At 37.1% G+C, this 17944-nt stretch overlaps 1 protein-coding gene across 1 annotated transcript in view; it reads left to right on the top strand.

The window, feature by feature from the left end:
- Nucleotides 1-17944, top strand: part of myo1d (myosin 1D) — an 86504-nt gene that overhangs the window by 55188 nt on the left and 13372 nt on the right. Inside the window, 5 exon segments of the mRNA XM_073866506.1 lie at nt 1798-2021; nt 3782-3920; nt 4109-4213; nt 4363-4476; nt 10062-10216. Coding sequence (XP_073722607.1) covers nt 1798-2021; nt 3782-3920; nt 4109-4213; nt 4363-4476; nt 10062-10216 — 737 coding nt within the window.

Here is a 17944-nt window from a genome sequence, read left to right as displayed (position 1 = left end):
GTGCCACATATCAGATTATATGTATCATTAAAGAGTTCCAACAATACCTCACACAGAAGCAGATGTGTTATATGTGGTACTGTGGTGTGTCTATACCGTGGTTCTTTTTATAGGCAAGATAAAACAAAAAAACAATACTACAAACCTAATGTAGGCTTGGGGAGTAATCATACTGTACATACTGTAGAATACAACTAAAGAGCTCAGATGCAAAAAAAAGTGTGTCTGACATGTTAATGACATGACTCTTAATGGACTCTGCCAACAATGCAGTATTTCTGAATGGCCTAAGGGCGGGTTAAGCAGATTTGAAGCTGAAGTATTTGATGAATATATAATATGATAGCATATGTCTCATTATTGACGGAGATGGCGTTTAGCAGCTTTTGGATTTGAGCTCCTTAACTGTATTTTATTAAAAGGCGGGGTGCATGATTTTTGAAAAACACTTTGGAAAAACACAATCAGCAATAAGTAGGGATGGGCATTTTCCAGTAATTTAATATTCGAATATTTAAGCTCATAAAGAACGAATATTCGAATATTCGTTTATTTAAATTACGTTAATTACCGTAATTTATGTTTTGTATTTTTCATTTTGTCACAATTTCACAGAAGGCTTATAATTAGGAAATATCCACAACAAGCTAAGCTTTTATTTTTTATATATGTATGTATGTATTTTTAAGTTGAAAACATTGTAAAAAATATATTTTTATGATTCTTCTTAACAAAATAGCCTACAGAAAAAATGGTGTTAAAACCCGTGCAGAGCGAAGTCTGAATCAAATAGTTTCAAGTCGGTCGTTAGTACGAATTCAGTACTGTTTGATCTAACAGAAATGATATTATACCAAATATAATACCCAAACCCAAGTGAAGTTTGAAGTTTGAGGACTTGACAAAGTACGCTATCATCATGTAAACGGACTCAAAACACCGAGTAAGAACCCGGAGCGGATTAAAAAACATAGACTACATAACAGACTGCTCGGTCGGCATATGAATATCTTCTCTGTTTAGTTTTACATGTTTTTGTGAAGAAAGAGTCTAAATAACACGTGAGCCGGTGGCCAAAAACGGACAACCCGGAGTTAAAAATAAATACTTAAATGCGTCTGCAATCTGAATTGCCAAACAATCAGAAATACATACAAATAAATTTTCATGTAGCCGATATTTTACATTAAAGTCTGTAAAAGACAGTATAGATGAAGTGAAAAAGCATTAAATAAGTCGTAACCCTTCGGTGGCACATTAAAAACAAATATTCGGATAGCATTTTTTTTTTATTCGAATTATTATTGCAGATCGAATATTTGAAAATTCGAATATTCGTGCCCATCCCTAGCAGTAAGGGGCGTGTCTACTAACCAACATTATTGATTCCATTGGGGTAGGGGTGTGTTTGTTTGGTGATTTAAATTGTCAACATTGACTTTCAGAAATCATGCACCCCTCTTTTAAGTTACAGTTACATTAAAAGGCACAATCAGATTTTTACATTTTTGTCAAAAGGTGATTACTTTTGTTATGCCATTATTTTATTAAGTAGTGCTTTTTTATTTATTTATTTATTTATTTTTTGCTGGGGAGACAAAGATGGTTAGGTCCTCTAGTTTTATATTTGTCTAGACATTGCTTTTCTGTAGTAACCTTTAATGTAATGCAAAATCTATATTGTGATATTTAGATTAGCTTATTGATTAGTTTTTACCGAGTAATGAGCAATTTGTGCAAGAATATAATAATAGCTATGTTAATCCTGATGTTTTGTTGTACGCTCTTTTCGTCTAGGTGTGGCGCGGGACACTGGCCAGAATGCGTTATCGTCGTATGCGTGCTTCCCTCATCATCATCCGGGCGTATAGGCGTTACAAAGTTAAATCATACATCCAAGAGGTCAACCGGCGCTTCAAAAACGTACGTGGCATGAAGGATCATGGCAAGCATGTGAAGTGGCCCACACCTCCCAAAGTCCTGCGCAAGTTTGAAGAGGCCCTGAGGAACATTTATAACAGGTCAGAGTTACTGTTAACAGGAAGTGTATTGTCTTTACAATGCTCTGAATGGGAGTCATGAGTTATGACTTTCATTTCATTGCTGCACTATCACCAGTCACGATTATGAGGATGCTGTAAGTTTTTTTTTTTTAAGATCTGGCGTGGTGTAACCACACATTGTCTGTTAGTCACTTATGTGCTTTCAGCTGGGCATCGTTTTTCTAGGAAATAATTGTTTTTGCTACAGGCTTGTAGATTTCCTGGATCTTTATGTACAGAAAAGGCTCTCTTGGGTTGAACAGGCTGCTCAGTGCCTGAAGCAGATATTGATCTTTGGATCAAAGTCTTGTTTGAGATCTACCCACCAGAGTCCTAACACACAGCTTTGACCCTGAAAACAATGTAGTGAAATTCTTAAATGTGAAAATAACATTTGAGATGTTTAGATTTCTAGGAACATGTATGACACCTGCTGTGGTTGCAAAATTGAAGACCTTCGGTTTTGCATTTTTCTAATTGAATACATTTTTATTAGTATAAATTATGTTATTAGCATACCAATTTAATTCTTAAAAAAAAGATTTAGTAGAATTAAAGGGGAATGGTTGCCCCTTTTGAATCAATGACAGCATGCACTCAAGCTGACATGAACTTAACATAATTAAAGTCACACAGGTTTATTTTTAGCAATAGCCTAAAATACATTGCATTGGTCAAAATTATCGAAAAAAAAAAGGCGATGTTCTCAATATTTAGATTTTTGCAGATTTTTAAATAGTTGTATCTCGGTCCTATCCTAACAAACCACACATCAATGAAAAGGTTATTTTTTCAGCAGATGATGTATAAATCTCAATAACAAAAAAAAAAAAGACGTTTGGACCTTATTTTATGTTACTACTGTATAGAGGGTATGCATTGACGTTACTCCTTCACGTGACCACGCCGGAGCACGCCCTGTTGAGTGGCAAACATTCAACAAAATGGCTGGTTTTCATAGCGGCTGCTGCAAAAATGCCAGTAAAACTTACTATTATCAGCTTAAATTGAATTTAGTTGGCCTTGATAACAGAGGTGGACAATAGTTAGTTACATTAGTTACATTTTCCAAGCATCTGTGCTTGGAAAAATTTTACTTCACTTCATTCTAAAGCAGAGAATCATACTGTGTATTCTTTAATATTGCACATTATTATTTATTTAATACCTAATTACATTAAAATTGTGTACTTTTGCTTGAGTAAAAGTACGTTAATGTACTTAAATATTAAATGTAAAACAAAAACTTTTATGAAAATGTATTTATGAAATGTAATAGAGGAAAAATTTGTATAATTTTTATAAAAAGAAATACACTGATAAAATACAAATACTTGAAAAAAATACTTTTAAGTAGAAAGTAAAATATTTAAGTAGTGTGACCCTAGCAACTTGTCAACCCACCTGTGGACGTTGGCATGAACGATCTATTTACTTCTCCTTTCTGTGTTTTTTTGCAGTCTGTAAAACGATAGCTCTGAATTCTTGTTAAATCTGTTAGTACAGTCTATCGCACAACAGCTTTTCCAATTTAGATGCGTTTTCCCCGTGTTTCCGCTGATTTCACACTGTACACAAATTGTCTTTTGCCACTCAGTGGGCGTAACCGCAGGCACTTTTGCATACCCTCTATTGTATTATGCTATGTTGCTATAGCTACTGGTGGTACAAAGTGTATAATGTATGTTTTAGGTAATGGGTATTTTCTGATCATCTATTTGTTGAACAATATATTTTAGATGGTGGGCCTGGACACTCATTAAAGACCTATCTCCAGAGGAAATGCTTCAGATTAGGGCTAAAGTTGCCACATTTGAGTGTTTGAAGGGACAGAGAGCTGATCTTGGACTGCAAAGGACCTGGGAAGGCAACTACCTGGTTAGTGTTTGAAACATCTTGATGTGTCTGAGATTAACACAGCTCTCTAAGTTTTCTGTTTTTTATTTAAATGACTTCCAGAGCTAGATTTTCATTTTTGTTCATTTGAATCAAATCCATGATTTTGGCATTGATAGTGACATCCATGTGATACAAGAATATGTTATGTCGTTTATAAATGTTTTTAGAAACGGGACAGTCCTGGGACAGCATCTTCCTTTACTCTTGTGTCCAGCGAACTGCAGAGGAAAGATAAGTTCATGAGAGTCCTCTTCTCCTGCAATGTCCGCAAAGTACGTTCCTTATTTTATTCCGTTGAGACTTTTTTTGACCAAAAGAGCTTGTTTAGATAACAATCGATGTATGTTATCACTTCAGTTTCAATCATGTGGTTTTGTTTGACTTGTACGTAACGTGACCCTATGTAATATATCCTCAACAGATCAATCGCTTTAATAAGGCAGAGGACCGGGCTTTGCTCATCACTGATCGACATCTCTACAAAATGGATCCAGTAAAGCAGTACAAACCCATGAAGAGCATCCCACTCTATAATGTAAATATCTTCCATATTTTAAAACAAATAAACATACTGAGATTTATTTGCTTTTTTTATTTTGCTTTATTTGCTAAAAATGTTCTTGACCTTTTAGGAGATTTTGTCTTTTATATATATCAGAGTGTGTAATAAATCATGATTTTGCCAATAGTATTATAAAAGAATATATTGAATGTAAAATAGATTAAGCCTAAATGAATGCAGGATCAATCTTTTAAAAAAATTACATGTTTCACTGCCATTTCATATAACATACCTTGACTCTACGTTTAATTTACCATCATGTTTGAAACCATACTCGGGTCAAGCCCTTTGTCCATCTCTGGGATTAGTCCACTTTAAATAGGTTTTTAGACTTTGAGGCTGTAAATACCTGGTATTAAAATGGGTTTTGGTCGAACGGATCACAAGTGGATGTTTATGTTTACACCTGGTATTTTAATCTGTCTCTTTTGTTCCCTTTTGACCGCTTCTGTCCAGTTTACTTCAAGAAGCTGGTCTGTGGGCGAGTCCCTCTGCTTTCGTTTAAATGCGAGCAGGATAAATTATAGGTTTAAATTAATGCACAGTTTCGCACTAATACTATTTCAAAGTCAGCTTCTTGTTGTTAGTAAACATGTTGCAAAACGTTTTGTACATATATGAGCTTTCTCTGATATTTATATTTATGCATTTGGCAGACGCTTTTATCCAAAGCTACTTACAGTGCATTACAAGCTATACGTATGTGTGTCCCCTGGGGTTGGAACCCATGACCTTTCGCACTGCAAACACAATGCTCTACCACTAAGCTACACGGGAAAGAGCCTTTGCATCAGTTTTATCAGCGATAGCCTTGAAGGATTAATCCATTTTCTTAAAAAAATCCAGATATTTACTCACTACCATGTCATCCAAAATGTTGATGTCTTTCTTTGTTCAGTCGAGAAGAAATTATGTTTTTTGAGGAAAACATTCCAGGATTTTTCTCATTTTAACTCTAAACGATCTCAAACGAAGCATAAGGGTCTTATCTAGCGAAACGATTGTCATTTTTATCAATAAAAATAAAAAATATGCACTTTTAAACCACAACTTCTCTTCTTTCTCCGGTTGTGTGATTCCATCCCGTCATAAGGTCACAGATGACGTATGCGAAACTACGCCCCAGTGTTTACAAGTGTGGAGAAAGAGGACCGTTTCAATGTTGTTGTATGTCGAATGATACTAAATAATGTCTTTGTGGCAGTTTATTGTTTAAAATGGCAAATGTGGGTTTCATATATGTAACACATGACCTTTGGTTGTCATTACGCAATTACGTCACACGGCCAGAGGAAGAAGAGAAGTTGTGGTTTAAGAGTGCATTTTTTTTCTTGCCAAAAATGCAAATCGTTCCGCTAGATAAGACCCTTATTCCTTGTTTGGGATCGTTTAGAGTTTTTTGAAACTGCCTTTTTAAAATGCATTAAAACTATTAAGTGTTGGGGTCCATTAAAGGCCATTCAAATGAGGAAAGTCCTGGAATGTCTTTCTCAAAAAACATAATTTCTTCTCAACTGAACAAAGAAAGACATCAACATTTTGGATGACATGGTGGTGAGGTAATTATCTGGATTTTTTTTTTTTTTTTTAAGAAAATGGACTAATCCTTTAAGATCACGCTGAACACTGTGGGTGCGAGCTAGAAGTCGGGTCTGGTGTAAAAACATTGTGCTCGGTACATCCCATTAGATTCATAGGCAGGGAGTAGGCTTTTGTAGTTGTTGTGGAATGCGTTTTCTACCTCTGAAATGTGGTCAAAAGTAGATGACCTCACCACGTTTCATACCTCGGTTCCTCCTGTATGTAGTGTTGTCCACTTGTGCTCCGATTGACCAAAATGCACCTTAATACCAGGTGTAAACAGCATTTAAGACATTCTTAAAGTCTCTGGCCAGAAAGCTTTTTCTCTTCAGTATAAAGAGATGAGCCATGAAGGATGATAACTCTTACATTTAATTCAAATCCTTCTGTAGTCTGCTTCAGCAGAGACATCAAAGAGTTGTTATTGTTTCATATGTAAAGTGGGTTCAGTAAGAATTTGCCCAATATAAGTAAATCAGTAATTGCTTTCTGGATGAAGATAAAGAGCAGTTAACATCTCTTGATTACTGGAAGGTCACTCCCCAAATAAACCTTTCTTGACCCCTACATTTATTTATGGCTCCACTGTGAGACCGAAAGCACAAGGTCAGTGAAACGGATCAGATGATATATATGACGGCAAAGGCCTTGACAAAAGCACATCAAAAACAATCATCACGTTATTAAATGACCGGGCTTGAACCATGTCCTAGAAAACATTATGGAGATATTATCCAAAACGATGAATAAATAAAAACCATCTTAATCCCCCCCCAAACAATCCACTTTGCAAGCTTTGCTCCTCCCCCTTCATCCATCTCCTCCACTGTTGTCATGCCAGCATCCCAGGGGATGGGGTTGTCATGGTGACGGAACAGGAGGGGAGATCAGCCGATGTCTAGGATCGTTCCGGCATGTGCACAAATTTCCCTCCTTATGTGCTCCTTCTGCTCGAGCTTGCGGTATCTTCACTCCTTTAGTCTTCCTTTGTTTTCATCTGTTGCCCCCTGATGTGGTTTCTGTTTAGCACTTTTAGATGTCTTAGGTTCTTTATATTTTACTGGATGCTATGTTTGCTTAGTTTATCTTGTAGATGTGTAAAACATGGTTTGATGCTGACATTGTAAAACAAATTGTCCTTTATTACTGCAGAGGGGTAAACAAGTGATTTACCCTATATAGGGTAAAGTGCATAAATCATTCCTTGCTTACATGCTTACATTATTATGGTTATTACTAAAATGGACACAAATTGATTGTGCATTTTATTTTTTTGTAAATAAACAAATTGAAACAAAAAGGAGCAACACGGAAAGAAGTTAAATAATAATAATAAAAAAATGACCAAAAACTTGATTTTTTCGGACTAGATAACTGAACCTAAACCGAATTAAAACTGTAGCCTAACTATAAATTGTAAAGGATTATTAGATAATGGTATTGATGTGAAGTTATAGTAATGTAACCATCTTACATAATGAACGTATGACTAAAACAGTGGGAGTAATTCTGTTCTTTAAGTCATCTTCTCTTCCTTTATCAGTTCTCTGAACAACTGAGAAACTCATTGATTGTGTGATTCATTTGGCCTGATGAAGATCTTTATTGATCGAAATGTTGTTATTTTACTCTTTTTTTTTTTAAAGGAATAAATAAATGTTGTGCAGATTTCCCTTGTCGGTCTCTATGTGTGACTCATTCCACTGGTTACTGGTAGTCACTAGGATTTCGTAGAGACATCATTATGAGGAGTTCAGGACCTGTTCTGCTCATTAGTGCCATTTTTAACTGCTCACATTTGTATTCTGCAACTGCTCTTTAAATATTTACTTGAAAAAGACGAAGTGTACTTGGAGGATTGCTAGTGCATTTGGATTCGATACTGTTTGTGATGATATAAAAGAAAATCATCTTTGAAATAGTATTGTTTTATTTATGTTTTTTTTTATTACTTTGTCACATTACAATTTTTTTATTTTTTTTGCATTGAATACTAGTATTTACGCAACGCATTTTGAACTAAAACCCAGCAAGTTTTTTATGCGTTTGGCATTCTTCATGCCTGAAAAAACAAACTTTGAAAAAACGATACCATTATTGTCTCTAATTTACAAAAACGTAAATTTGTATAAACAGTAATGTCATCCACATGCGTTATGCTTGTTTATACATTGCCAACTACTGGCCTAGCATGGATAATACAGTGTTTTTAGCCGTTTTTAACGTTCAGTATGAATGCCGATCGTTTTAACAACGCTGCCGTCTGTATGCATGAGACACTAAGGGCCCTATTTTAGCGATCTAAGCACATGGTCTAAAGCGCACGGCCTAAACGGGCATGTCCGAATCAAATTTTGCTAATTTAACGACGGGAAATATCGTTTAGGCGCCAAGCGCACGGCCTAAAAGGGTTGTTCCTATTCTCTTAATGAGTAATGGGTGTGTTTTGGGCATAATGTGCAACAAACCAATGAGAGTTTCAGCTCTCATCCTCTTTAAAAGCCAGTTGCGCTGGCGCCATGCCGATTTCCTATTTAGATGGCAGAATTTGTAAACTGAAAAACTAAGCGAAGGAAGAAGACCACCAGTTTAAGACTGATATAAAAAAATTGCGTTGTTTCATTTTTTGGCATTAAAACCTTTAAAAGTCGTTTTCTTTCAGTCATGGAAGTGAAATTAGCAGGCTTTTAATTGCTGTAAATGTATGGACAGCCTACATGACCTGTGTTATCTCAAAAAATTATTTACAAATATGCAAGAAAAGGTTTGTTCTCTAAAAATACTTTATTTGTAACAAACAGGAGATAAAGAATTTACAAACGTGCGGAGAGCCGTTTCTGCACCCGGACAGCGCAATGGGTTTTTTAAAAGCGTTACTTAAAAATGTTTCTTATCTCACCATATCCATAGGTACAGAGTTATCATATACAATAAATCTGTGGGGTAGCATTAAAAAACATTTAAAAAATAGATTTAATGTTTAAAGCAAAGCATTTATTTACTTACTAGGCTACAGGTGAAGCAGCTCTTTACGCCTTCTAATGTCTCATAATCGGTCCTCATTTATGTCCAAGAGACTCAATAATAATCTTTTACATTTTAATCATTTAATTTTTTGTATTTAAAAGCGTTTTGTGCTGCTGCGCATTCATGTATCTGATAAGCAAACCTGCGCTGTCGTCCCATTTATAGGCGCATATTACTAAAGCGCTCATTAAATAACAAAAACAATATTGCGCTATAGACTTCATACCAGGTTTTTGTTGGTCAATGGCGTGGCCTATTTTAGTTGCCTCAAAATAGCAACGCACCAACAATGCGCCTGAACACACCTCGTTTTCAGACCAGAATGCCCATGGGCACAAAATTGGGTGCAAATGCATTTGCTGTTTAAACAATGTGGCGCTAAACGTGAAAATGATAATCACGCCGGGTTGAAACTAGCAAAAGACACTTGTGTCGCGCATTGCGCTGGATGTATGATAGGGCCCTAAAGAAAGCTTTTGGTTCTTAGTTCAGTTTTGTCATGAAAACATAGCCTACAATTTTAATGTAATACATTTTGAAACATAAATATTAAGGATTTCTTGAGGACATTTGACAACCTAAACTAATCTTGCCATGTCGTGAAAATAAGTATGACTCGTGACAGCACAATGATTTTCTTCATATTTGTTAAACCACATTGACTTTGTCAGAACACAGCCCATGAAACTGCATGTTAAAGTTTTTTTTTACGTAATCTAATGATCTGCTATGGAATAATACATATCCAAATGTATTAAATTACAAGTTGCACCTCACTATACCAACAGATGTGAAATCTTCCTATTGGCTGCTCCTCCATAAGCCATTTCCCATAATCACAAGTTCAGGATAATGAGAACGAAATTATGGCAGGCTCATTAGTGCACACTGATCTTCTGCGACCGTCTGAGCTCAAATTTAACTCGCATCGGCTTTTCCTTCTCTCCCAGGTGACCGGAGTGAGCGTTTCCCCCGGGAAGGACCAGCTGGTTGTCTTCCATACCAAAGACAACCGGGATCTAATCGTGTGCTTGCAGGGCATGGTGCCAGCGGGGGACAGCCGCATTGGAGAGCTGGTGGGGACCCTTCTCAGCCACTTCAAAAGGTGACAACAGCAGGGGGCGCTCCTGAGAGCAATTTGGGAGATATAGCAGGGCTCCGGGGACACGGCCAGGGCACGCAAGGCTAGAGTGCCAACAATAATAATTCACCCACCATCATGAGGTTTTAGTGCCAGTCTAGGGCATTTGAGGACAGAGAAGTCAGCTTAGGACCATTTTTAGGGACACTTCCTTTTCTATACAGTATGTATTTCTTTTAGATGACTTTGTTTTGTTGCACATGCATTTGCATAAGATGATCCTGCCCACTGATAGCTGCACAGATATATTGTATCCTTATAGCAGACACATTATAGCAAATCTCTATTGTCTATTTCCGCTGTAGTCTCTATACATTTAAAGCAATCAGTTTGGTTCAGTGATATCGAATTGTTTTACACGGACGCTTCAATGCTTTTCCTGTAAATAAAGCGCCTGTATTCCCCGAGCAGAGCATTTTCTCAGAAAAACACCTTGCTAACATTTCACTGCTAATGACCTGCAGCCGTAAGCTCTCCTTGGGTTCATTTATCAGAGTGATCCATTCACTAAACAAAAGGCCAGGCTGTAAGGCTGATGCGTTCTGCTCCTTTTCTTTCCCTGTAGATGGGTATTTAACCTTTATATCTCCTCCGCTGTCCAACGCGGCATCCTGAGCACTACCCACAGCAAAGAAGCTACTACTTCATCTCAGGTTACTTCCTGTAGTCGTTTTAACTGTAACCTACAGTACAGGTTTTATTAAAACATCAAAATCATTTAAAATACACTGAAGCTTCATGTTAAGCATGAAGTAAATTTTAGATTTAGTAGGATGTCTTGGCACATTTCGCTGAGGTTTGACACTGAGCCGGTTTGACTTTTCTGCCAGAGTGGCTTTACGGGAAAATTGCAGACATAATCGTTTCTCATGTGCTATGAATAGAATGGAAGATCAGCCATGTATTGAAAATCGGTCCGACCGGCAAAGTCTGTGCAATATGCGAAGAAGATCTTATAAACCTCTTATCTGCAATAACGCCAAACTCTCTGATAACTCATTCTGCTGTATATAAAAAGAGAGGATTATGTTTCTCTGCCTGCAGTCACTTTCTCTTTCAACTCTCCTTCATCTTTTTATAGGTCTCTGGGACACGCTTTGTATTTTTCTGCTGGGTATTTCTGACTTAGTGAGCTGCCTTTTTCATGTTTAAGTGCTATAATTGGATCCCCAGTGCTTCAATCAACCCAGAAAATGTGACAAAGATCAACCAAGTGACTAAGTTTTGGTAAACCAGTCTTTGCAAGCATGTGAAAAAATAGCTTTTTGAAATTTGGCTCCCCTTGTGGTGTCATAAGGGGATCTTTTTATAATAATACCACCCCTTAACTCTTTCACCGCCAGCATTTTTCATGATTTTCACAAAAGTTTAATGCCTTCCAGAAAATGCTCCTTTTTAAATATATAAACATACAATATATGAAATAAAAGAACAGACCCTCTGCTTTCAAACAAAAAATCTGTTTCATCCTACCTTCATGTGTTCTGTTTTTATCACCTCTCAAATATGGGTAGGTTTCATCAAAAACACCAAATTTTGAGCAAAAAGCTGAGATAATTCCATTTTTGTGAAGGACTTTTGATACCTGGTGGATAATAGCGGTATTGCAGATTGACGAGATAACTGATCAATGGCGGGGAAAGAGTTAATCTGCACTAATCAACCACTGCACTGCCATTCATTGCAGATATCAACTAATTTGCATTTTAAAGAGCACACCCAAAAACGGCACATTTTTGCTCACATGTACAAACTTGACACTTCCATTCAGTCCTATGGCTCCAAACAAAAGTTTTATTTTGTGCCTTACTCGTGTGACTGCTCATGTAACACTCTTTAAAAAGGGAAAACATGGAATTGTTTGGTGTCTTCTAAATTCATCCCTGTTTGGAGCCATAGGAATGAATGGGGCTAGGCTAAATGCTAACACATTCACAAGGCGCTGTACAAAGATTAAAAGTGCACGCATTGATAAAAGAATAGGTATTTATTAATTTCAGGGATCCCACGGGTCCTTGAAATCCTTGAAAGTTTATGAATCTGAAGGAAAAATTCAAGGCCCTGGGAAGTTTTTGAAAATATACATACATAGATACATTGAATCTATGTCATACAAGAAGTTTTCTGGAAAAAAATCTATATTATTCCCTGTCTAGTGTAGGATAGTATAAAAATTCTAGACTTTGAGCACACATGCTAAACTGTTCGCTTTAAATGCTTATATCTTCTGTATGTGAATGTTGATTCATACCAAAATGCTTTTTTGCGTAGTTACGCTTGACAAATGAAAACGTCTCGGGTTACAAATGTAACTGTTGTTCCCTGAGAGGGGAACGAGACGCTGCGTCTCCCTTGCCATAGTTCCTGCGTCCCTGTTACGCCGTCTTTGGCAATATTTCAGATAGCGATATAGTTCCTGGCTCCCGCATCACCCTGTCTTTGTCGTCAAGCCTTACCATTGGTTGAATTTGATATACACATTCAGACGCACTTACCCCTGGAGGCGTCCTTAAAGTGTCACCGCAGTGACGCAGCACGAGTTCCCTTGAAAGGGAACTGTAACAATGTATCTTAAAGCGTAACACGATGTAACCTTGCTCTTACTTGAAATGTGTCCCCATATTTAGTCCTTGAATTTGAGGGTATTGGACATGGAAAGTCCTTGAAAGGTTCTTGAATTTGAAGTTTACTAAGGTGTGGGAACCCTGTAATTTGTCTAAGTTGAGGTAAGCACATAGTAAAATATTAGGGCTGTAACAATAAAACGTGTGACGTCTAAAATCGGTTCTGAATCGCAAGGCTACGATTTGTTATTCATGCGCAGCTTGTGCATGTATGGTGTTTTGGTCAGTACGTTTATAACGTGCATTTAAAAAAGCAACACTCATTAAACAAAATCATTCAAAATATTCTTTATTATCATGAAAATACCTAAAACAACCTCAAGAACGGCGATAAAAAAATTATTCTTCTAGACATTTCCTGGAATAGCGTTTGTAATGCAACTTCTTCTGTGTCACAAAGGGAGTTTCTGCACGAGAGCGCCCCCTGGCTTTGGGATGTTCCTGGATTTCACCCTAATTCATTCAAATTCATTCATTGAGAACACGCGCATTTGCACAATTAATTGTTACAGCCCTATAAAATATTGAAAAACTGTGGTGTTTTCTTTTAAGGTCTTTACACACTGAAGTTCATATTAATAACCCAAAAAATGTGTCACCCACAGAAACCTTACATGCTGATTCCAATGCGTATTAATTAATCAGCTGGAAAAAAGCAAAACAATACAAATGGAGTCTTTATAATGTTAGCACTATAACTGATGTCACTATTAAAAGCAAGTCTCTCTCTCTCTCTCTCTCTCTCTCTCTCTCTCTCTCTCTCTCTCTCTCTCCCCAAAGATGAGATGTAAGAGATGAAATATTTAAGCTTGTGCGACTGCAGCTCTATTTTTAACCCGGTTCTTTATCATTGACATGCACGGCACACAGGAAGTGCTGCATCTCTTTCTCTCTGTTTGCTTTGCTTTCTACGGAGGGAATACCTAATTTCCACTCCTCTCACACCTGCCTTTAAATCCACAAATACAAAACCACATGTGCTTGGGCAGACACGTCCCCCCATCACTAACATCTCTGTCTTCATGATTTTTTCCGTCATTCATCCTGTCATGGCTATAAAGGAGCACCTCACTCTTACTGAAAGTTGCTTAATGAATGGTAAGGGTCATGGATTAACTGGTACAATCTATACTATTTAGAGTCTCGAGGTTTTGTTGACGTCTTTGTTGCAACAAGAAAAGTCCTCAATTTTCTTTATTGGCCTGTGTGACTCTTTCAAAAGAGGAAATCCACTGCGAGGTGCCAAATCCAGGGGGCATACCTCAGTGTTTGTTTAAATTGGGTTTGAAACAAAGGTTTCTGTGTCACCGCAGCTTGTGTCTCATTTAAATAAGAACTCTTGTCTCTGTTGATCACTGTGGCTTTAACTAAATGCATCTATAGGAATTCATTACGTCTTGTGTCCTGTTAACACAAGTGAGAATGAATGAGCATCTTTCAGACTCAAATCCCATCTGAAAGGTCCTGGGAGAGATACAAGGACTTTGGATGTCTGGTTGAGTGTCATTTCAAACCTCTGACATTATTATAGCATTTGGATTAGGGGGTCAAAGACCCCCTCCCTGTGGCTTCAGGCTGTAGGAACGCTTTCCGTCTTGATGTTACCATAACTATGCATTGAAATGCAGACAGGCGGTCACCATTCTCTCTTTCATTCACTTTTATCACTCTTTATCTGTCTTTATTCTCTCTTAACTCAGCAAAATCACATGCCATTAAGTTTTATTGATTTTAACTTGTTCTTTGATCACTTTCTGCACTCCTATTACCCAGAGTGCCTTAGAACGACCGCCATGCCCTCACTAACAAAACTGGGCAAGTTTCCAATACACACTACTCCATAATGCTGTTAATGTGCTGTGCTTTAAAGCCGGGGAGACACTGAGTCTGAATCTGTAAAAGAGAGAGAGAGGATAAATTTACATTGATCCTCACAGTGGTCTGCTGGGCATGTGTTTTGGCCATTTGCTTCTACTGTTTCGCTTTCCACCAAAATGTTGCAGATGCTGTAGGAGCCTCTCTCAAAATTGGCATAAATTAAATCAAATCCACTAAGAGATCTGGAAATGTGCTGTCTTTGAACCCTAAGCTCTTGAACAGCCGATCAATATGCAAATCTTGTATTCTGTTTTTATGTATTCATTAACTTTTCAGACTTAAATTAGTAAATAACCACGGGGACAATTCTGCTTTTCCCTTCAATAATTAATGCAGCATTTGTGTTTGCTGAATTTAGGAGGATGCTTTTAGAACAGCAGATACATAAGTGAATTTCCACCATTGATGAGATCAGATATCCATTTCTTTAGACACTTGATAGCTTAAGTGTGTGTTATAGCGTCAGGGAAGTCGTGATACAGCATAGATCTGGAAAAGGAAGCTCTTTTGTTCATAGTGCTGTTTTATAAATGCCAAGAATAATGGGATTGTTTCTCAGGTCTCATTAGTTTGTTTGCCAGGAGCCGTGTGGTGAGGATCTGGCCATAACCATTCTGCCCTTCAGCAAGGTCATCCTTCATACTGAACGCTCCTTCTAGGCTCCACAATTATACCCCCCTTCCCATTTCCCCTGCTGGTTCACACTTATTTTTCTTTGTTCATTTCTCATATTCTTAGTTTGGTTTTCTCCACCATTGCTCTTCTGAGTCTACTACGTCTCTTTCTCTATCTGCATCTCTCTTCCTCCCTATTTCTCACCTCAACTCACTCTCACCGCTGCAGATGCAGTTCCCATAGCAACTAGACGATCTATGTCTGTCTGATATTTAGTCTAGTATTTTGCCTGTCGGTTTAGAATACTAATGAGTGAAGAGAGAGATGCTCCTTTAAATAGTTTGATTTGGCTGCCCTGTCAAGGTTAAGACTTCTCTGAATGTCCTATTGCTGATTATACTTGAAATCCTTACGTAAATGAGTTTCTTACAGTAGCCCGTGGAGGAAAAACTTCGTTCTACCCAATTCTAGAGATTCAAATGAGCAGAAATGTATCATCTTTATTGTGCATACAGATAGAGACGCATGAATGGTGTTTGGTGGACTACAATATGGACGATGTCCTAGATTTGTTTTTGTAAATTTATATTCCAGTTCCATTTGATTCAGGTTAAAACTGAAACATACGCTCTAAGAACGAATGTGTAAAAAACAACACATTAAATGAGTTGTCCCATCTCTGTGTTATTATTGAAACAACACATTTTGTGTTACTTTTAACACAACTTGTGTTATATTTTAACACAAAATCAACACAAAATGACACATAATGTGTTAAAATAGGGCCCATAATGTGTTAAAAGCTTAACGCACAAAGATGTGTAAAACCATGTCCTTTCTTATGCTACGTACACACCAAACGCAAAGCATCGCATTGCTCGCTCTAAACTACTACTACTACTATTTTTTCGCTTGAGTTGAATATTTTCAACTTGCGCGAAGGCGCGTTTGAGGCGAATAGCGTGTGTTTTCGCGGCAATCGCATTGCCCAATTCGCGTCATCCGCATCGCCCTGCGCGAGGACGCGTCTGTTCGCGTCTTTGCATTGACTTTGCATGTAATCTACTAGCGCAAATTGTTGAACTCGCGTTTGGTGTGTATGCTCCATAAGAGCATATTAAACAATGGCAATGTTTTTTGTATACGATATTTGTTTCAAATTCACTGAAAAAAAATATTCATTGAATTTAATCAATTTTTAAGGTAAGTGGTTGCAATCAATTTATTTAAGCTACATTTAAACAAAAAAGTTTAGTAAAGTAAAATAAAATAAAACTTTTCTTTAAATGTAGCTTAAATAAATTGATTGCAACCCCTTACCTTAAAAAATTGATTAAATTCAACAAATCATTATTTTCAGTGTTGTTGTCATCATTTTTATAAAAATAAATGCAGGGTTCCCATGGGTCCTTGAAATTTTTGAAAGTTTGTGAATCTGGGGGAAAAATTCAAGGCCCTGGGAAGTTTTTAAAAATAAACATACATAGATACAAGTCATTGAAAGTGCTTGAGTCTATTTTATGCAAGAAGTTTTATGGGAAAAAAATCCATATTATTCCCTGTGTAGTGTAGGATAATATCATAAACATTTTTAATTTTTTAAGCACACGTGCTAAACTGTTCGCTTTAAATGCTTATATGTTCTGTATGCGAATGTGGATTAATACCAAAATGCTTTTTTGCATAGTTGTGTTTGACACATGAAAACCTCTCTGGTTACATATGTAACTGTTGTTCCCTGAGAAGGGAATGAGACGCTGCGTCTCCCTTGCCATACTTCTTGCATTCCTGTAATGGCGTCTTTGGCAAAATTTCAGATAGCGATATACTTCCTGGCTCCCGCGTCACCCTGTCTTTGTTGTTAAGCCTTACAATTGGTTGAATTTGATATACACATTCAGACACATTTACCCATGGAGGCATCCCCAAAGTGTCACGGCAGTGACGCAGCACGAGTTCCCTCAAAACGGAACTGTAACAATGTATCTTAAAAGGTAACATGATGTAACCTTGCTCTCACTTGAAATGTATCCCCACATTTAGTCCTTGAATTTGAGGGTATTGGACCTGGAAAGTCCTTGAAAGCGCCTTGAATTTGACGTTAACTAAGGTGTGGGAACCTTGTAAATTACTGGTAGTAATCAGCCAAACACTGCAATATGAAGGTGCAATATGGCAACACCTCATGTCAGGTGACTTTACATCTGTGTTGCACCCCTCACATTTATACCACTGTCAATGAGGATACAAGATCAAAGGAGGCGAAAGAGATGCTGCCACTTTTTTAAGCTTTATCCGCCGATGTTGCTATAAGTGTTTTATATTTTATTAATTTATTTTGTATTATTACATAATTAGTATACTTTTTGTTTGGACTTATTACATGGTCAAATATTTTCCACCCACAACATTTTAAATTGCTCCTTGTTTACATTTAGCAAGTTACTGTGTTTATTTAATGAGATTGACATGTTTATGTGTTTAGTCAACGTGAACTGATATAAAAGGTTTAGTTGAAGAAGGGTTGGGGTGAGATTTATTTTGCTGTTGTAGGCGGATGTATGTGTTATAGTGT

The sequence above is a fragment of the Misgurnus anguillicaudatus genome, chromosome 4, assembly GCF_027580225.2.
Source record: "Misgurnus anguillicaudatus chromosome 4, ASM2758022v2, whole genome shotgun sequence".
NCBI lineage: Eukaryota > Metazoa > Chordata > Actinopteri > Cypriniformes > Cobitidae > Misgurnus > Misgurnus anguillicaudatus.
The sequence above is the reverse complement of the archived record's forward strand: the minus strand, read 5'-3'. Positions and strand labels throughout refer to the sequence as shown.